Consider the following 22,885-nt stretch of genomic DNA (forward strand, 5'->3'; position numbering starts at 1 on the left):
ATAAAGGAGATATTCAGAGTTGCACCAATTACCGGGGAATTAAGCTAATGAGTCACACCATGAAGCTTTGGGAGAGGGTAATTGAGCATAGACTAAGAAAAGAGACTAAGGTGTCAGAGAATCAGTTCGGATTCATGCCCGGACGATCGATTATGGAAGCTATCTTCTTGATTAGGCGGTTAATGGAGAGATTTAGAGAAAATTAAAAGGACCTTCATATGGTTTTCATTGATTTGGAGAAAGCGTATGATAGGGTTCCCAGGAGTGTTATGTGGTGGGTCCTTGAAAGGAAAAAAGTGCCTACTAAATATGTTGATGTGATTAAGGATATATACGATGGAGCAGTAACTAGTGTCAGAACCACGGATGGCACATCTATCCAATTACAATAGGACTGCACCAAGGATTAGCTCTAAGCCCTTATCTTTTTACGCTAGTTATGGATGAGCTTACCCGTATCCAGGATGAGGTGCCGTGGTGTATGTTATTTGCAGATGACATAGTATTAATCGACGAAACCAAAGCAGGAATAAATGCTAAATTAGAGTTGTTAGACGAAAGTTTAGATAGAGAAAATAAATGAGTTAGGGTTATCGCCCCCTAACTCATATCTTTATACTAAAACATAAAGGAATGTACAAAGTCCTAAATGCCCTTAGGCAAGTTACATATTCCAACACTCCCCCTCAAGCTGGAATGTAGATATCATACATTCCTAGCTTGTTACATATATCATTCAATTTTGACTTATTTAAGGACTTTGTAAACATATCAGGTAATTGGTCCCCTGACCGAGTAAACACAGTGCAAATCTCTCTTTTCTGGATTCTTTGACGGATAAAATGACAATCCACTTCAATATGCTAGGTGCGCTCATGGAAGACTGGATTGTTGGCAATGTATATTGCAGCTTTGTGGTCGCAATAAAGCTGCTAAGGAGAAGATGAAATGAAGCCAATTTCAGAAAGAAGTGAACGTAGCCAAATAAGTTCCGTGCTTGTCTGTGCCATTGCCCTGTATTCAGCCTCTGCACTGGACTTAGCTATAACATCCTGCTTCTTACTCTTCCATGAAACAAGATTGCCACCTACAAATGTACAATACCGAGTGGTGGACCGTCTATCTCCTGGGGATCCAGCCCAATCTGAATCAGAGAAGCCTTCAACTTTCATATGGTCATGTCTTTTGAACATCAATCCCTTCCCTGGAGCCCCTTTCAAATACTTAAGAATCTGTGTCACCGCAGCCCAGTGAGAAGTACGTGGAGAGCTCATATACTGACTGACAACTCCAACATCATATGAAATATCTGGCCGAGTAACCGTGAGATATATAAGTTTACCGACAAGCCTGCGATACCTGCTAGGATCCTCCAACAACTCTCCTTCTTCTGGAACGAGTTTCACATTAGGATCCATGGGTGCAGAGCTGGTTTAACTCCAAGATTGCCTGTTTCTTTTAGCAAGTCCAAGACATACTTTCTCTGTGATAGGAACAAGCCTCTAGAGGAACGAGCAACCTCTATCCCCAAGAAATACCTGAGCTGACCCAAATCCTTAGTAGAGAATTCCTTTTGCAAGAAGGTTTTCAAACGTTGTATACCTTGTGAATTGCTCCCTGTGATGATTATGTCATCCACATAAACTATCAACAAAATACACCCAGCTGAAGAGTGATAACTGAAGACTGAGTGATCCACTGCGCATTGTTTCATGCCAAAGCGCATGACTGGCTCACTGAATCTCCCAAACCACGCACGCGGAGATTGTTTGAGGCCATATAGTGACTTGCGTAGGCGACACACGTAGGAGGAAGTCTCCCCCTGAGCAACAAACCCTGGTGGTTGCTCCATATACACCTCCTCAGTGAGGTCGCAATGGAGGAAGGCATTCTTCACATCCAGCTGATGAAGGGGCCAACTATGATTAACAGCAAGAGACAGGAACACACGGACAGAGGGAATTTTCGCAACGGGACTGAATGTCTTAGTGTAGTCAACACCAAAAGTCTGAGTGTATCCTTTCGCGACTAACCGTGCTTTTAAGCGCTCGACAGTACCATCAGGGAGGTATTTGACGGAGAAAACCCATCGACAACCAATAGGATGGGCACCAGTGGGTAGGGAAACCAGATCCCATGTATCATTACTATGAAGAGCGCCCATTTCTAGGTTCATAGCATCACGCCAGCCAGGATGGTCAAGAGCCTCCGCCACTGACTGTGGTAAACAGATAGAAGACAAGGAGGAAACAAAGCTCTGGAAGGTACTGGTGAGCTTATCATAAGAAACAAAATTCGAAATAGGATGTGCAGTGGAACGGGATCTCGTACGAGATGCAATAGGAGAATCAGAAACAACAGAGGAAGGCGGAAGAGAAGATACCTGAGAGCGGGAGAGAGGGATCATCGGCTCAGAAGATGATTGTGCGAGAGGAGGTAGAAGAGACCTATCTGTAACTCGGCGCTGCTGATACTGCTGTGTAATTTTAGGTGGAGCTGGCTTCTCCAACGTGGCAGAAGAAGTAGAAGCTGCAGAAGCTGGCCGCACAGAAATAGGAGATGACGGAAGAGAAGCAGGTAGATCTGGTAAGGGAAGTGAGACCTCGGACTTGAGAGAAGGGGTGAAAGATGCCGCGTCATGTTGGAAGAATGCCTCAGACTCAAAGAACGTAACATCGGCTGAGACAAACCAGTGACGCAGACGAGGGCTATAGCAACGATAGCCTTTCTGCGTACGGGAATACCCCAGAAAGACACAACGCTCAGATCGGGGATCGAGTTTGTCACGGCCAGGTCCAAGGTGATGAACAAAACAAACGCATCCAAATACACAAGGTGTCAGAGGAAACTGTTCCTTACTAGGAGATAAAATCTCGAAAGAAGAGGCACCCTCTAAGACAGAGGAAGGAAGGCGATTTGCTAAGAAACACGCCGTGAGAAGGGCATCACTCCAGTATGCCTTAGGAACACTCATCTGAAAAAGAAGAGTGCGACCTACTTCAAGCAAATAACGAAGTTTCCTCTCAGCAACACCATTCTGTTGAGAGGTGTACGCAAATGTAGACTGATGTAAAATCCCATGTTGGGAGAGATAGGATTAAAACCATTAGTATCAGAAAAATATTTTCTAGCATTGTCAGTACGAAGACATTTAATATTGCAATTATATTGATTCTTAATTTCAGAATGAAATGTGCGAAAAGCAAAGAACACGTCGGATCGACTCTTAAGTAAATATAACCAGGTCATGCGTGAGAAGTCATCAATAAACACAATAAAATACCGAAAGCCAGTACTAGACGCGACCCTAGAGGGTCCCCATATATCAGAATGGACTAATTCAAATGGACTAGACACTCGACTAATGATCCGGGACGGAAACGACACACGACGGTGCTTCCCGAGTTCATAGGACTCGCACTGAAAACTAGAAAAAGGTCCGGGAACCAGAGAAGTCTGCTGCAGCCGCTGAAGTGAAGGATGTCCCAGGCGACAATGCCACTGAAATGTATCCATAGAGCTATGTAAGACAGTAGGCGGCCGGCAGTCAAGACGATAGAGTCCATCTACCTCACGACCCGTTCTAATCGTCTTCCCAGTCGAGAGATCCAGAAACAAACAGTAAGATGGGAAAAATGAGACAGAACAATGAAGAGATTTAGTAATTTGGCTAACTGAAAGTAAATTAAATGGTGATTTTGGGACACATAAAACAGAAGATAAGGTAAGAGCAGGATGAGGGGAGATATGACCAACACCTGTGATAGGTGTAGTGGACCCATCAGCAAGGGTGATAGACTGAGAAGGAGATGAGAAAGAGCGAAAAGATTGAAGCTGAGAAGAGTTACCAGTCAGGTGATTGGATGCCCCAGAGTCAATGATCCATGACCCTGAGCTAGATAGAAGGGTAGTGGGTGAACTACCTGGCTGGGCGAAACCTGCAGAGGGAGGACGAGAACTGAGCCGCAGACGCTGGAACTCCTCATAATCGGCACGGGTTAATGTATAGGTGGAATCAGCTGGTGCAGGAACAGAAGCAGAGGGAGCGCAATCTGAAACCGAAGCAGTAGTAGCACCCATGTGAGCCAAGCGTGCCTGACGAAGCTCGGGATGCAGGGTATAGCAATGGTCAATATAATGTCCCTCACGCTGACAGTGAGTGCAAAAAGAACGGCCACGGCCACCACCAGAACGACCACCACCACGGCCGGTACGACCACGGCCACGACCCGAGGAGGCTCCACCACAAAACGGGCGAGTAATGCCATTATAGGTCGCGAGAGCAGAACCATCAATAGGAACAGATATCACTGGATCACCAGGAGAGCACTGCTGGATGCGGGAGTAAACCTCAGTAAGGGAAGGAATAGCGCCAGAATCGATAATTTGCTGACGAAGATGCATGTACTCTGGACCCAAACTCTCAAGGTACTACACAACACAGATCCGATCCCTCTGACGGGCAGCCTCTGTGAGATTCGTGGTAAGTGGCATGTAAACATCAAGCTGCTGATAGAGGCCAACCAATTGGCTGTAATGGGTGACAAGAGGAAGATCACCACGGCGGAAACACATCCACTCAGAATAGGTAGAGCAGATCCGACTAATGTTTGCCACGCCAGAGTAAAGAAGTGTAACCTGATCCCATATCCTTTTCGCAGTAGGCAGAAGCATCAAGGGCTCAGAGACGTGAGGGGCCATACTCTGCCACAGAAGGCTGCAAACAAGAGCATCCTCCTGTTCCCATCGATCAAAGGTGGGATCCGTCGTAGGAGGAGGATCACGACGAATGACGTGGGTTTTCCCCCGGGCAATAAGATACTTCTCGACGGTTGCTTTCCAAGTAATATAGTTTGCCCCATCCAACTTAACAGTAGTGATATGTGGGAATGATCCATCCACAGAGAGAGATGATGACGAAGAAGACGCCAAAGAGGGTGTCAGACGAACAGCAGGAGCCACTCCTGTGGAAGGATTGTCAAGCACCTCCTCCATAACAACAAGCAAGGAAAAAAAACAGACAATCCAAACCAAGACGAATAACAGGAGATAACAGAATAGGTGGGCAAACTAGGATAGGCCAAGAAAGCTTGACGCGGCTCCAAGAATGACGGGCATCGACGAAGCTTGACAAGAGGGAAGTCATGAGACACAGAGGGGAGCCGCAAAGACAAACAAGAATCAAAGTAGGGTAAGAGATGAAGATCTAACACATAATAACAGGGAGAAAAGAGTGGTAGGGTTTACCAAGGGATTAAAGGAAGAGGCGGAAAAATGTTGTGGGTTGAAAAATTTGGGGTGTGAGGCTTACCAGCAAACCTAGGAATTGGGGGCTGGAAAAAAAAATCTGATGCGAGGGGAAACATAGCCCTGGAAACTTATTTCCAGGAAAGTGATTTTGTGGGGGAGGGGGTCAGAAAATTTTTTCCTGGAAAATTTTGAGGGGCTGCAAATCCTCGGTCTTGGAAAAAGTTTTCCAGCTTGGGATCAGAAAACCCTAAGGCCTTGATACCATGTTAGACAAAAGTTTAGACAGAGAAAATAAATGAGTTAGGGTTATCTCCCCCTGACTCATATCTTTATACTAAAACATAAAGGAATGTACAAAGTCCTAAATGCCCTTAGGCAAGTTACATATTCCAACAAGAGTTATGGAAAACTACTTTGGAATCTAAAGGTTTTAGTCTGAGTAGGACTAAGACAGAATATATGGAATGCAAATGTAAGGAGGCGGGGCTTGGATGTAGTAAATATGACTAGACAGGAGGTACCTAAGAGGGATATCTTTCGCTATCTTGGTTCAATTCTACATAAGGAAGGAGAGATTGAAGAGGATGTTAACCATAGAATAAGAGCAGGTTGGTTGAAGTGGAAGCTTGCCTCAGAAGTTCTGTGCGACCGTAAAATCCCTACCAAGTTGAAGGGAAAGTTTTATAAGACAATTGTGAGGCCAGCCATGGTGTACGGCTCATAATGTTGGGCCACCAAAAAGCAGCATGTGCGTAAGATGAGTGTAGCGGAGATGCGAATGCTTAGATGGATGTGCGGCCACACAAGGCTAGATAGAATTAAAAATGAAGACACCGCTTAAGATGGTTTGGACATATCCAACGTAGGCCTTTGGATGCTCCGGTGAGAAGAGGCGAGTCATGCCAAATTGATGGAGTAAAAAAAGGTAGGGGCATACCGAAAACAACTTGGGTAGAAACATTGAGGAAAGACTTGATAGCTAGGAACATAACAGAGAACTTGACCATGGATAGGATTGAATGGAAGAAAATGATCCACGTAGAAGAACCCAACTAGAACCAGGATTAGAGCCGGGTAGATTCCTTTTACCTTCTTTATGATTTTTTTTCTAAAGGATTCATTTAGCCGACCCCAACTAGTTTGGGACAAAGGCTTTGCTGAGTTGAGTTGAGTAAAAAAAACAACATGATAAGAGAAGGCACATTATGCCACATGCCTTGGGATCTTTGTCCCCATTTGGCCTTAAATTGGAGATCATTAAGCAGTGATGGTGACACACCTAAATCCTATCTGTCATCATATTTGGGTAACAATACTTTCAATGCTAGGGATGTTTTGATGGAAGACCTACATCAACATCTTTCGCATTGAGATGCTTTTTCTATCTCAAGAATGCGTGTTCTAGCTCCAGTTATATTCTATATCAGCAAGGGACATTTTCATTCGCTTCTGCTAACCATGGACCCATGTCCTCTTCCAACACCTCTTGGATTAGTGTTTATGAGGCATCAGAGCACATACATATAAGCCAGCAGGTTTTCCCTCTTTCTCTTCAGGTTCCTAGTAAAGAAAGTGTTAAAATTGCAGATGGTTCCTTAACTCCAATATCTAGAATAAAATTTTCTTTATCTTCCACTCTTCCATTTGTTCTAGTATCACCAGGCAACTAAATGGCACCATAAATTTCTTCCCATCTTACTGTGTGTTTCAAGACTTAAACATGAGGACATTTGGTCTATTTGCATTGAGTGCCACAAGAAAGACATCTCTCAATCAGATTTCCTCTATTCATATCCATATAATTGATCTTTAGAGAATGTTCCATGATCAGTGCAATAATTTTGCAGGAAAGCAGATTTATATAACCTGTGTGTTCAAATGCCCAAATTGCCCATAAAATATTACACAAAACCCCACTCATGGACACAATAAATTAATAAATTAATTAAGAAATATCACTAATCTACTTTTTTTTATAGGTAATCTGAGATTGAACCTCTGACCTCAAGGTTGGAGAACTCAAGTTCAGTTCTTCACTAATCTACTTCTCACCACTAAAAAGGATATATTTACCGTTGTTAGGGTATTTCAGGTTTCTTATCGTGGTTGATGCCCAATGTGTCTTTCGGCATCTTGGTTATTGTCTTATTGTACAACTGCATCCATTCAGTCCTATACATAGACGGGAGTTTCTCTGTATCATATACTGTTTAGTGTCACATTCACAATTTATCAACTTACTGACTAGATATTGAATTAGTCGAGTTTCAAACTGTTCTCTAGTCCATGATGGCAGCCTGCGAGAACATCATTCCAACTTAACTTTCAATTTGTGCTTTTTTTCTTGTAAATTCCATTTTGGTTTAGTCATTAAACAAATGAACAGACTGTCACAGCGTCACTGCTTTAACTGGGCTTGTGGGGCCATGTACCCCAGTTAGGATGACTGGATGTAATTGTGGGGTAGATTTTAATCTGGAAATGATGGATTGTAAAAGAGAAGCAAAACCATCTAGCAGCAGTAGCTACCAGGTTCCTTAAAACCGTAGTAGGGTTGTGCTGGTATTTTAATGGGCTATTTCTGGCCTATGTAGACACTAAGGGTCAGATGCTTGAAGCACCATGGATTTAACCTAGGTTAGATAATCAAATCCCTTGTAATGTTAACCATGTTTCCTTTTATAATAATACGATGGAGAATTATGTGGTCTGAACTGGTTGTCCAGAAAAAGAATCCTGACATCCTTTCATTGGCTCATACGATGAGGCTCCCTACATTCATACAGGAAGGCCTACTAGTCACTAGATGGTGCAATTATGAGGGGCTGTTACTTTTATCAAGTCAAACTAGAATGACCATATTATACCAAAAACAACGGAAATATTACTGTGGCTTGTTCCGGCATAGTGGAAGATAGGTCACTGCTTCCACTGCACATGTGGCACGTGTACAGTGATTAGGACTATTGAGTTGGTTGGCATGGTAGAAATCCTGATGGAATGATTGTAAACATCCAGTAGTGTAACTTTGCCCATAAATTGTGGATTTTTTCTTAACATTTTTGAAATCGTCTATCTGTGGGCCACCTGAGTGAAGGGTTAAAGATCGTTTGATCAGCATGATTTTTGGGCTATGACCACTCATGCTTGGCATACCAGACAAATGGTTCCTACGGTCATACATGTGTCTCATGTTTTTAATGTTAACAACAATAGCAATGTTTAAAATATTGTACAGCCCGAACAACAATAACAATAATGAAGACATTGTAATTTGATGGGAACATTGTCTCAAGAAATCATGTACATTTTCTAGTCACACTGATTTACAGCTTTAGTTTCCATAAATGTACACAAGACATGATGATTTGGTTGCTACCTTTTATTGTTCACAGGGTGTGATGGGGCACCCCTATTGCCATTGTTGTTTGTAATGGTGAACATGGCTTTCAACATATCGCTTTTGCACCTAATCAAGATCTCTTCGGCCCTGGTGTCATGCTTGGCCTCCACTTTTTCAGGTATTTCGTCTTTAATAATCTATAAATCTATGCTTAAGTTTGGTGATCTGCTCAGCCTTGAAATTTCGTCACAAGTTCTAGTTTTGCACATATACCCATTTTTTGGGACCAACGGAATGCTCCTTATGTCGAAAATGGAGACACAAATGTTATCACAGGTCCCATTGCATGCAACAATGGGATTAATAAAACTAAAACCCAAATGCAATATTTTAAGGTTCATGAACCACTAGTCTTCTTTTTTATTATTTTTTCTTTTTAATTTATGGGCCTTCTATATGGGAGAAGATCCTCTTTGAGCAGCAGTTTGGTCCCATTAACTTGAGCTTGAAGAATTCTCAAGGGACAAACATATTTAGGTCCAATATGTTCTGGTATCCCTACGGATATTTCTCTTTCTCAACACACAATCACAAGTACCTCTATTGTGATCCCAGATAATGACGTAAAAATCGGGACAGGCATCCATATAAAACCATAGCCTTCTTTTAGTCATTCTAATCTAGAAAAAAGAATTGAAAGCATGTACTTCGGTCAAATCAATTATCATTGTTAACAGAGAGATTTGAGAACGAAATATTGTGTGTTAGCCACCTTGCCCTAACACACACATATATATTTATTATGAAAAGAATATGAAAAGACTATAATGCCCTTAGGCTACATAAGCTTATTCTAACACTCCCCCTCAAGCTGGAGTATGAATGTCATACATGCCCAGCTTGTTATATAAATCACTCAATCGAACTCCATTCAACGGCTTGGTAAACATGTCTGCAATCTGATCATTCGTTCGAGTGAACTCGGTTTGAATTTGGTCTGTCTGAATCTTGTGACGAATAAAGTGACAATCCACTTCTATATGCTTAGTTCATTCGTGAAATACCGGATTCATAGCTATGTGAATGGCTGACTTGTTGTCACAGTAGAGGGATGCAGGTGAGGAGTATGAGAATCCGATCTCTGACATAAACGACCGTAGCCAAATTAATTCATAGCTTGTGTAAGCCATGGCCCTGTATTCTGCTTCTGCACTGGATCGTGACACAGCGTCCTGCTTCTTACTCTTCCAAGATACTAGATGTCCACCTATGAAGGTACAATAGCCATTAGTAGATCGCCGGTCAGCAGGAGATCCGGCCCAGTTTGCATCAGAGTATCCCTCAATCCTCAAATGGTTATGCTTCTTGAAGAGAAGACCTTTCCCGGGAGCTTTCTTCAGATACTTCACTATCTGAATCACAGCTGACCAATGTGATGTCCGAGGCGCACTCATATACTGGCTAACCACACCAACAACATATGCAATGTCCGGACGAGTGACTGTGAAATAGATCAACCGTCCTACTAACTGTCTGTATCGACCAGGATCTTCTAGTAGCTCCCCCTGATCAGGTGAAAGCTTGACATTCGGATTCATAGGAGTCTGTACAGGTTTTGCCCCCAGAAGACCTGTTTCTTCCAAAATATCAAGAGCATACTTCCTTTGGGACAAAGATAGCCCCCTCTGTGAATGTGCCACTTCAATGCCTAAGAAGTATCTCAGAACACCAAGGTCTTTTGTGCTGAATTCATTCTGAAGGAAATCTTTGAGGCGTTGTATTCTTGCTTTGTCATTCCCTGTAATAACAATATCATCAGCATATACAACCAGGAGAATCAAACCATCCTTGCTTCGAGAGCTGAACACAGAATGGTCTACAACACATTGTTTCATACCAAATCGTAGGATGGCCTCACTGAATCTCCCAAACCAAGCACGGGGAGACTGTTTAAGACCATAAATCGCCTTTCTAAGCTTACAGACGGTATGCTGCAACTCCCCCTGAGCAACAAACCCTGGTGGTTGCTCCATATACACCTCCTCCTGCAAATCACCATGGAGGAACGCATGCTTCATATCCAACTGATATAGTGGCCAAGACTGATTCACGGCCAAAGAAATCAATACACGGATGGATGGAATCTTTGCCACTGGAGAGAATGTCTCAACATAATCAATCCCATAAGTCTGAGTAAAGCCCTTGGCAACAAGACGGGCTTTTAACCTCTCAACAGAGCCATCAGGTAGGTATTTGACGGTGAACACCCACTTACATCTGACTACCTGAGCACCAGGAGGAAGGGAAGCCAACTGCCATGTCTTATTTTTTGCCAAAGCATCCATCTCAGCCTCCATAGCTGCTCGCCATCCCGAATCAAGCATAGCCTCTTGAGCAGAGCGGGGAATAGAAGCGATGACAAAGATGATATAAATGCGGTATACGAAGGAGATAACCGAGCATAACTTACCGCATCAGAAATAGGGTGATGACTGGTACGAGAACGAGTACGGCTCGCAATGGGAGCATCAAGAGATTCATCAACCTGAGTAGCATCATCAGAGGATGAGGGTAAAGGACCCGCTTGCTGAGAAGAGATGGCAGGGCATGAAGGCTCAACTGAAGTAGTAAAACGCTTGTGAGTATATACCTGGAAGGGACGCTGAACCGGATCCGGTGGCAAACTGGGAACCGGAACCGGCAATGGCAACGGAGGAGGAGATACCGGTAAAGAAGATGAAGCAGGAAAATAGGGAGTATCCTAAAAAAAGGAGACATCAGCACTGATAAATTTGCGGCGAAGCTGAGGACTGTAGCATCGATAACCCTTCTGGGTTCGTTAATAACCCAGGAAAACACACTTGATTGCCCTTGGGGCCAATTTATCAAGTCCTGGGGTGAGATCCTGCACAAAGCAAACACACCCAAACACCTTGGGAGGTAACAGAAACGGATCCCCATAAGGGTGTAACACCGAAAAAGGGGACCGATTGCTAAGAATTGAAGATGGTAGACGAGTAGCCAGAAAGCAGGCTGTAAGCATAGCGTTAGCCCAAAAAGATTTGGGAACATGCATCTGATACAGAATGGTGCGAGCTATATCTACAAGATACTGTATTTTCCGCTCGGCAACACCATTCTGTTGTGAAGTGTGGGCACAAGACGACTGATGAATAATTCCACGACTAGAAAGAAACTCTTGAAAACCGTACCGATCAGAAAAATACTCACGGGCATTATCAGTACGTAAACATTTAAGGGAACATGAGTATTGATTTGTAATTTCAGCATAAAATAAACAAAATGTAGAAAACACCTCAGAACGATCCTTTATTATATAAAGCCCGGTCATTCTGGAAAAATCATCAACAAAAATAACAAAGTACTTCCCACCAAACATAGAAGGAGTACGACATGGACCCCAAACATCAGAATGCACTAACTCAAAAGGACTACTGACACGACTAACAGAACGAGACGGGTAGGAAACACGATGTTGTTTTCCATACTGACAGGACTGACAATGAAAAGGGCTAATAACACCAGAAACAACTGAAGAACGCTGCAGACGCTCAGGAGAAGGATGACCGAGCCGGCAGTGCCACATAAAGGAATCTGCTGAGGTACTAAACGCCGTGGGAGTGATAGCATCATCCAGGTAGTATAGGCTATTTGTCTCATGCCCCGAGCCAATCGTCTTCCCAGTCGCAAGGTCCTGAAAAACACAATAAGACGGAAAGAATGTTACTAAACAATTAAGGCGATTAGTAAGCTGACTAACAGAAAGAAGATTGCAGGGAAAAGTAGGAACACAAAGTACAGATGATAAGGATAAGTGGGATGTGGCTGTAACAGTCCCAGTGCCTGAAATAGGACATCGAGTCCCATTGGCTAAAGTGACCATTTTAGTAGGAGCACAAGAAGTAAAGGAACTAAGAAGTGTACTGTTACCGGTCATATGATGAGAGGCACCAGAATCAATAAGCCAGGAAGCGGAGTGGCTAAGGGAGCAAGATGGGTTGCTACCTTCTGTGGCAAGTTGAGTAGCCGGTTGTTTTCCTTTCTCTTGTAGGCGCAAAAGTGACTCATACTTAGTCCGAGAGACGAGCATGGTGTCTGAGGGAGCAGGAGTAGGTGCAGCAGGTGTCTCAGAAGCGAAGTGGGCGGCTCCAGCGGGACACAGCTCGGGATGGAGATCGTAACAGAAATCAATAGTGTGACCCTCCATGTCACAATGACTGCAATAACGTGAGCCATGACCCCCATAAGTACAGCCTCCCCCTGAATCTCGGCCAAAGCCACGGCCCTGTCCGCGACGACTGCGACCACGACCCCTAGCACGAGTGCCCCGAAAGGAACCAGACTGGGCAGCAAAGGCGGACTGGTCACCAGCAACAGAGATAGCCGGATCAAGACGTAGAGCACGTTGAACGCGAGAAAAGATCTCATCCAAAGATGGGAGCGTGCCTAACCCAAGGATCTGCTGCCGAAGAGGGACAAACTCAGGCCCTAAGCCATCCAAAAACCTAGTACGGATAAATATCAATCTGCTTACAAAGACCAACAAAATCCGAATAGTACTCAGCGACAGTTTATCTCCACGCGAGATACGAAAGAAGTCACTGTAAACATCAGTAATCCGCGTGAGATTGTTGCTGCCGGAATAGAGTGTCTCAGCATGCAACCAGACTGCCCGTGATGTATCCAGAAATAGCATGTGGCTCGCAATCTTTGGTTCCATACTCTGACAGAGAAGAGACTGAAGTTGGGCATCCTCCTGACTCCACTTATCATACCCAGCATCTTTCGGATCCGGAGGATCCGTCGTGATGAAACGTAACTTGCCCTGACCTCGCAAATAGTGGTGAACAGAACGACTCCAGGCATGGTAAGTAGCACCATCCAATTTAATGGATGTCATAGAGGTCACCGACATCGGAAATGAACCGGAGGAAGAAGCTGATGGCAAGGCCATAATAAACACCAAAACTCAAATGGGATGTGGGTGAAGCAGACCAGACAAGACACACCACAACAATCACAGACACCCACAGAAAAGGGCAGCCAAATATAGGCAAGCAAATCACCACGAAAAATAAACAATCAGAAGGAAAAACCACAAATATCCGCCGGAAGGACCCCGAAAAAATAAGCACGAAGCCTCATACTTGTGGAACTACAACGAAACATAGAGACAAAGCTTAAGTCATCAAGTAGGAAGCAAAGAAAAATGTAACAAAGCGGAGCCGCGACCAAAAAGGTGAGAAATGTAACGGGAACATTTAGGGCATGAACACCCGACGGGTAGAAGAGAAGAACACTATCCTTATAAGTCAAAGAAGATGGGGAAAGATGTTACAAAAGACGAAGGGAGAACGCGCAGGGGGGGGCAAACAGGGAAGAGTAGGGTTTTCCAGGGGGCGCGCAGGGGGGGCAAACAGGGAAAGTTGGGTTTCTAGGGGGGGCAGGGGGGCAAACAGGGAAAGTTGGGTTTCCAGGGGGGGCGCGCAGGGGGGGCAACAAGTGAAGATGGAGGAAGAAAGAGAAAAAAAAGAAGAAGAAGAAGAAGAAGTTAGGGCATGGGCATGGGCATGGGCTTCAATGGAAGAAGAAGTTAGGGCATGGGCATGGGCATGAGCTTCAATGGAGGAAGACAAGAGGTCTTCAATGGAGGTCCCTAGGGCATCGAGAAACCCTAGGGCTCTGATACCATGTTAACAGAGAGATTTGATAATGAAATATTGTGTGTTAGCCACTTTGCCCTAAGACACACATATATATTTATTATGAAAAGACTATAATGCCCTTAGGCTACATAAGCTTATTCTAACAATCATTTCATAAATGTTGGCATACATACATGTGTATACACAAACACACACACACACACACACACACACACACACACACACACACACACACACACACACACACACATATATATATATGTGCTATGAATATCCAATTACATTCTCTTTGTAAAATAGTTAGATTTTTTTGCTCAGAGCTATTATTTATTTGAGACTGAGGACTGCATCAGCGATACTGTTTACATATATAGTCAGATAACTACATAGAATAGTCACATGCATGCCTGACCCATTCTATCGTTGGTTTCTTTACTGTCATAACAATTTTTTGTTGTTTGTTTCTTTATTATAATATTAAGTTTTTGAGAGAGCCATGGATGCATCTATTATAAGAAAAGATCAAGAAAATCAGAAAATGACACCTTGTCTACCAAAAGAATAATATCATAAAAGGCTTAATTTTCAGTCTCTAGTTAACTCAGCTCCTTGAAATTCGTCCATGGCTTGACCCATACCAACTACAATTTCATGTGAATAGAATGCCCAAGTCACAAAATAAAAAACAATTATTTGCTGATATTATACGTGCACTTTCATGATGCTCAGTATTCTTTAATTTTCTGTTTTAAGGATGATATTATATGATATATGAAGTATTCCTCTCTTGAGATATGTTATCTAGTCCTCCTAAGGCCTCACGGTCATAATGCACGATATATAGGATCCCATTAAAGCTAGGCATATATAACAATGAAGTCGTAAGAACTAGTCCTAAGGAAAGAAAGTTGGGAAAGGAGCTTGTTGTTTAGGATTCTCTTGCCTCTTATGTATTTCTTTATATTTGGTCACAGGTTGTTTTGTCTTTATTTATGTATTTATTTAAGTGGAATTCATGTCTAGCATCTAATGAAAAATGCCCAAGGTTTGACATTAAAATTTGCATTTTCTCTGTGAAAATCTTCCTATTAATGTTTCTTAGTAAGATTAGTAATAGGTTAGTTGCTTAATGTCACAGGCCTGTGGAAGCTCTTACTTCGTGACAATAAGCCCTAGATAGAGAATAACAAATAAATAAAAATAATCGCTTTAAAATTACAATTTTTGTTTAATAATAATGATAACAACTCCTCTAAAGTTATCTATATGCATGTGGATGCCATCTTGATCAATATAAACTAGTCGTTGATGTTGTCTACTGTTGACTTACCAACTTCTTTAAAAGCTTAAGCTGTTGGAGAAAGGCGTTATTTATCTTTTATACTTTAACACTCCCCCGCACGTGTGGCCCACTTGGCAAATACGTGGCACATGTGGTCCCACTTTTGGCTGACCATCGCATGTGAATTTTTTCCATCCGAGAGGTTTGAACTCGAGACCTTTGGCTATTGGAGAAAGGCGTTATTTATCTTTTATACTTTAACACTCCCCCGCATGTGTAGCCCACTTGGCAAACACGTGGCTCATGTGGTCTCACTTTAGGCCGACCATCGCTTAGCTTAAGCTGTTGGAGAAAGGCGTTATTTATCTTTTATACTTTAACACTCCCCCGCACGTGTGGCCCACTTGGCAAACACGTGGCACATGTGGTCCCACTTTGGGCCGACAATCACATGTGGATTTTTGCTATCCGGGAGGTTTGAACTCGAGACCCTTGGCTCTGATACCATGTTAACTTACCAACTTCTCCAAAAGCTTAAGCTATTCGAGAAAGGTGTTATTTATCTTTTATACTTTAACATCTACTTCTTTGCCCATGGTTCAAAAGTTGATCTAATGGGATGATCTTAATTATCGTATCAATCAATTTTTTAGGTTGGTGAATGTGGGCCATAAAGTGTCTTGTTTCGACCATCTTGTTGGTGGTTTGGTAGATCTATGATAGCCAGATACTTATTTAGGCCATCTATACCACATCCAACATGATTCAATATTGTAATGTGTAATGGATACTATGGAACGTCCAATTAGTATGATTTTAGGCTATCTATTGGATAGTAAAGTCTGTTTATAGGCTATCAATTGGATACTACGGAACATCCAACTAGTATGATTTAGACTTGGGAACATCCAACTAGTATGATTTACACATGTACACATCAGTTCCATCAATAAGTCATCCAATTAGTATGATTTACACACGTACACATCAGTTCTTACTGACCATCAAAAGAAAACATCGACAATAGATCACATTCAATGAGCAAAAGTCATCTGATTGAACATATATATATATATTTTTCCTTAGTAAAATGTTTCTAGGGAACATCAAATTTTTTGATAAAACATTTCAAGGGAACATCCATATTAAGCCCCTCTAAATTAATTATGTGGATAGAATGGCCAAGTTATATCATTTCTCGAATTAATACAGGATAATCAGTCATTGGAATAATTGCACAAAGTATTAAGGTCCATACTTAGGTACATCAGCATGCATGCACCCACAAGAATGCCAGTTCTTGACAGAGTATTAATGATTATAATTGTGTGCACCTCCAACATATATGTGCTCATAGGAAGGTCTGTGAGTTCAGGAAATTCCCAATTGTATGCTTAGTTCAGGGAAAGGAAGGGGGGAGGGGATAGCCCTAATATGCCTGTAAATCAGCTTTCGACTTCGAAAGAAGCAACCCCCCTCCTGCTTCCACCTTGATTTTTTCAAGCCTCACCAACCCAATCAAAGATGTGACCCACATGTATGGTTAATGGGGCCGACTGATCTAGTGTGCAACATTTATATTCCTTGATAGTATACAATGGTAGTACTTGATCTTACAATGGTAGCATTTTATCTTACAATGGTAGTACTTGATCTTAAGACAACTATTATGCTCTGTAATCCCCTTCTTATCAAAAAGTTAGGATTGTTTAAATGTCACAATGTTTTAATTGCTGATATTTGCGGAGTCATACCTATTCAGTTAGAATGAGGATACTTCAGTACAAGGTGCAAGAACAAGTACACGGTATGCTACTTCCCTCAGTATGTTGTACTACAGAATAGGGTCATTCAGTTCCCTCCAGCACAAGGTAGGATTGATATTGGTGTGATCTGATCCATGATCTGGGATCAATGCTGAACATGCCATATCATTCCTTTTTCCGATATATGAAATAGGGGACTTCACTTAGTCAATTCTTATGAAATCTGATATATGAAATAGGGGACTTCACTTAGTCAATTCTTATGAAATCTCGAATCAGATCATTTGCCTCATATTACATAGTTACCCATGTAAATTAGATGCAAAGCACAAAATGATATTGTTGGTTTGGAGGAATGATAAATGCTAGGGCACCCTTTCATAGAGAGAGAGAGAGAGAGAGAGAGAGAGAGAGAGAGAGAGAGAGAGAGAGAGAGAGAAGGGCACTTGATTAAATCCACGTCATTTTCGGTAACCGATTCTCTTTTAGAATCGGTTGAGAAAGTAAATTCAGTTGCAGTTAATGACGCTGATCCAATGAAGGGCCCTTTTCCCACTCTTTATAAGAGGGTGCCCTTGCATCTAACTTCCTAGTACAACATAGGGTCAGTCAGTTCCCTCCAGCACAAGGTAGGTATCACTCTGTCACATTACATAGTTACCCATGTAAATTAGATGCAAAGCACAAAATGATATTGTAGGTTTGGAGGAATGATAAATGCAAGGGCGCCCTTTCATAAAGAGAGGGAGAAGGGCACTTGATTGGATCCATGCCATTTTTGGTAACCTTTAAATCGGTTGAGAAAGTAAATTCAGTTGCACTTAATGACGTGGATCCAATCAAGGGCCCTTTTCTCTCGTTTTATAAAAGGGTGCCGTTGCATCTAACTTCCTATTTTTTAATAGCAATGCTAAAAACAGTATAATTTCTCTCTATTTTGTGATTAGGAATTTCTTTTAATATCTTATATCCTTAAACTTGGGGCTTGAGAATTTTTGGAGATTTGCAGCCTTGTAATTCTTATGCATTTGAATGTATTTGTATGGAACATTGATTTTACTATTCTGGAGTGCAAAGAATTGCAAATTTGGATCAATTCCTTGAACTGGGTGAAGAAGTGTTCTGAGTGTTTTTCGGTAAATGTGGTCACCAAAGTTGGTTTATGTTGGAGAGGATTAGTTAAGGAGTTCTCAATTGCTAAACTGGGGCTATGTTTACAATTATGCTGCCAGTTATTAGGGCAATGGAAAACGGATAAATTGACAATCCAAACACAAGCTTATAATAAGAACAAATCCAAAAAGCTCAAGCTTCTTTTGCACAGAACTTAAGAATTTTTATATTCAATCAAACGTCCTTTCTGCGTTCTTTTGTTCCTTTCTATATATAAGACATTAAGACCCAACAAAGAAAGAATCCTGATACTAACAACTACCAGAACCCACAAAATAAGTACTCTCTTATTTTAACTTATCATCAATAGCAAAACTCTAAAAGATCTCCCTAAATCTAACTCTTGCTGACCTGGTTTCTTAAGATTCCTCTTAGGCTGGACTTTCGGCATACACTTCTCGACAATTGATGTGTCTATATCAGTTATCAACCTTGATACTCTGCTTAAATATGCTAATGTTTCTCGTTGATATTATTGATTCTTAGTCCAAAATTTAGGCTGAAAGGTTATCAACCTTGATACTCTGCTTAAATATGCTAATGTTTCTCATTGATCTTACTGATTGTTCAAAATTTAGGTTGAAAGGTTATCGACCTTGATACTCTGCTTAAATATGCTAATGTTTCTCACTTATCTTTTTGATTGTTAGTTTAAGATTTAGGTTGAAAGGTACATTAGTCATCTAATTATGGGAAATGGTGATAGGGGTATTCACTAAACATCTGAGTCAGACAGGGGACTGTATGGGTGAAACTATAAATTAGCTAGAGTTGAGAGTCTTCTTGGGTTGGTGAGGTTGATGGCCTTGCCCCTTCTCTAAAATTTTTAGGCCATGTTTGGTACCAAGAAAATATATTTGATGGAATACTTGTGCGGTTAGTCGTTAGAGGAGAGGGAGAGGGAGAGACTTGAGAGGTTGGAATTGAGGAGAGCTTCAAAGCTCCCAAAACAAGGAAAATAAAAAAACCAATTCTATGTGTTTTTTTTCCACTAGGTTTTAGGGACTTTTGATGCTATCTCCACTCCCGCCCACCCAATTCTCTCCATCTCGATGCTTCCTGCTTCTCCACCCTCTCACACAGCTGGGTCTACTAAGAGTCTATGGAATATTTTTCTTGTTGCCAAGCATGGCCTTCAGTGTCAAGAACTAGGTTTTAAAATTCGTTTCGTTTTCTCGATAGGAAAAGAATGTCTCGGCCATTTCATTCGGATTTCGTACGAAACTTTTCGTTCTGCTACAACGAGGCAAATTTTTTTTTTTACATTTAAAAATATAAAAGAACCCAACAAAATCAGAAATTATTAGGAAAATATAAGAAACAAATGAATGAAACAAATATGTAAAATATCCAACACTTGCTTAAAGGAATATCACTATCAACTAAAATGCCTGTGTTGACTAGAACATGACAAGATGGTAAAATTTTAGAGACCAAATTATGAGTATTTTTACCGGACTTTAGGGATTTAATAATGTTTGGAAATGATAATAATTTATGAATTTTTAAAATTGGAAAAATACCCCATTGTTTGGAAGTTAAGATTTTGACCGAGCTTGATTTTTTCAAATTTTGTAGTAGAACTAGAAAGTTGACTTTTTATTCTTTTAAAATTGGATCTTGAAACTATTTTTAGAATCCGAATGGGGTGGTATTCCCTTATTTACATGCAAATCTTAAGTAAATGGATATTAAAAAGGGAAATGATTTCTACACTCTAATGTTTTGATCAAAGGCGCTCCAATTTTTATCGTGTAGTATTTAAAGGGCTGTTAGAGGAATATTACGGTTTTCAAAAAGCTCTTAAAGACCTTTTAATTACTACACGACAAACAAGTGGAGCGTATGTTTATCAAAACAATGGAGCTCTGAAATCATTTCCCATTAAAAATAGTAAAGACGTTTACTTAAATGACTTTAATACTAAGAAGAGGAAAAAAGAGAAGAGAACCGAGAAGAGACAAGTTGAGTAGAAGAAAACTAACTAAATTGACATATTTCAGACGATGGGAATTCCAGCCATTTCGTCCGAAATTCTAGATTTCGAACGTTCGAAATGGACGAAATTGACTGAAATCCGGAATGAAATGGAATGTATGGCCATTCCATTCTGGATTTCGGTCCGGAACGAAAAACTTCGCCCATTTTAAGTGAAATGAAATGATATTTACAACTTAGGTCAAGAGTGAGAAATTATATGTTTACTGAACAAAATATGCGAGTGAAGCACTTGGATATAGGGAAACGAAAATTATAGAAAATAAAATTTTCAATTGAAAATAAAATTTCAGGATTTAGTAGATTTGCAAATTATTTTGAAGAGAAATTTTTTTTTTTTTTTTCGAAAAAAAAAATGCATGAAAAATTATTTAACTAAATGCTGGAAATTCAATTTCTGTGCAAAAATATTCCCAACAAACAGCCCTCAGGGCCGGTTTGGTTGTACACTTTGTTAGAGTTTACTAGCAGTATAGTTGATTATCATTCTTTTATTTTTTATTTTTTATTTTTTGTTGCAAAAAAGGAGTCAAAGCCCCAGAAGACTACTTGTACACTATTCTACTTGTCAGTCCCTTGTCTGCTGAGGTGGCACTCTTTTTAACTCTACCACTAAAACACTTTAATTGGGTTTTTTTTTTTTGGTAGCGGAGATGTGGAATTTCTGTCTCTTTTTTCTTTCTCTTCTCATTCTCTTTACACTATCCCACCATGCTAGTTATTACTTAGCCACTACTCTACTAAGGCGGTGCATCCAAACAAAGCCCTAGAGCACGGGATGCATACCTAACTCAACCTTTTTGAGTCACACAAACCATCTACATCCTTGGCTTTTGTTATTACTACAGGATGGACTAGTAACACAGCACCGTCTTCATGAACGGGAACCATCACAATCCAATGTACGAATGACATTTTCTTGGTGATCACAACCGTTGATAAGTTGGGCCATCACAGGCTAACCTGGTGGATCCAAGCTGATGCCTAAAGAGATCTCATTTGCAGAATTGAGAGATGCTAAAATCAACGGCTTAAAGACATCTTTACAGCCTCTTTATCATCATGTTTGATCAACGTTCTATAATCTCTCAGCAGAGTTTTACGGCGTCAAAGTTTGAAATAAAGAAACGAGTGTCTATATCAAAACAGGGCATGATCTTGGATATCTTCTTTAATGAAAGTGCCTAAAGCCAATGGTCTTGTTTAAAATAGTAAAAGCAACATCAGACGAGTCAAACTAAAATGGGTGGTGCATTATAAATTGCTGGGTGGCAATATCAATTACTATTATATTATTAATTGAAATGAATGCATGCATGAATCTTGACTAAATTGTCGTGTCTTTTGTATGCAGTGCCTCTCTCCGTCTATGCTTTCACCCTCCCTCTTCCGTACATCGGAGCTCCGTCGACGTTGCCGGCCGGATTTGTCTCCGGAATCTTCGTTCTCGTCGTTGGTATGCTGCTCTATGCGTGGACACCTCCGCCGGAAACTACCACCACCACCGTAGATAAAAGAGCATAAACAACCAAAAGCAAAGATAAAAACATTCATAAGATCAGACCCAAAACATCCCCTCGTTTTGTTTGGGAAGGTAGTTGGGTTGGGCAATCACACCAGAATGAAGAAGACTGTTCTTAGTTATATTTTATTTTACCTATCTGTTTGTTTGTTTTCCCATTTTTCTTGTTTTTTTTTGTGAGAAGAATCCAAAATAAATGAACAAGGCAAGTGATTGCTTGCTGAATTCCCATATCAATCTCTCCCAAATATGTAGTAATGCATGTGAAAAGAAGAGAAACGTTGTATCAGAATTTGCAGACTTGTTTTTTTTGTTTTTGCTAGTAATTGAAATCTTCTCCATTTTTTTTCTGGGTCCTTTTCTTTTGACTCAAATTCAAAGAAACAAATCATAGAAGTATATATATATATATATATATAAACATCACCCTTTCAAGAAGGCAACAGCTATAATTACAATTATGCAACTTTCATCCCTGACCCATTACACTGCACTTATTCTTTCGTCGAATTTTTTTGGTAGGTAAGCTGGCATTGAACCTCCCCTCTAGGTTGAAAAGCAAAGACTTTACCATTAAGCTAGAGGCTCAATCCCTTTTCTTTCATCATGTTAAATACTGGGGAGTGCCTCGAAATATTGTCAACGATCGGGACTCAAGATTAGGGAGTTCGAAGGAGAATGGCAGTGATGTTTGTAGGAGAGAGGAGAGCGAGGAAGACGAGGATGATCATTATAGCTATAGGGAGTAGGAGCAGAATTAACGGTGGCGGAGGCAACGGTGGCAACACCACTGGAAGGACTAGGAGTGAAACTGTTGCCACCACCAGAATCAACACACCCAAATATCTAACCATCAAAAACAAT

General features: G+C 41.1%; 1 protein-coding gene across 1 annotated transcript in view; it reads left to right on the forward strand.

Moving 5' to 3' along the window:
* The window catches only part of CLT1 (CRT (chloroquine-resistance transporter)-like transporter 1), a 75,898-nt gene extending 53,527 nt beyond the window's left edge, over positions 1–22,371 (forward strand). Inside the window, exons 9-10 of the mRNA XM_077361898.1 lie at positions 8,646–8,771; positions 21,854–22,371. Of these exons, the coding sequence (XP_077218013.1) occupies positions 8,646–8,771; positions 21,854–22,023 (296 nt within the window). The 3' untranslated portion in view covers positions 22,024–22,371. The remainder of the gene's footprint in view (positions 1–8,645; positions 8,772–21,853) is intronic.
* Positions 22,372–22,885: the final 514 nt, after the last annotated feature.

This window comes from Tasmannia lanceolata, unplaced genomic scaffold (genome assembly GCF_043159265.1).
Source record: "Tasmannia lanceolata isolate RefF3 unplaced genomic scaffold, GAP_Taslan_0.1 ptg000019l, whole genome shotgun sequence".
NCBI classification, from domain to species: domain Eukaryota; kingdom Viridiplantae; phylum Streptophyta; class Magnoliopsida; order Canellales; family Winteraceae; genus Tasmannia; species Tasmannia lanceolata.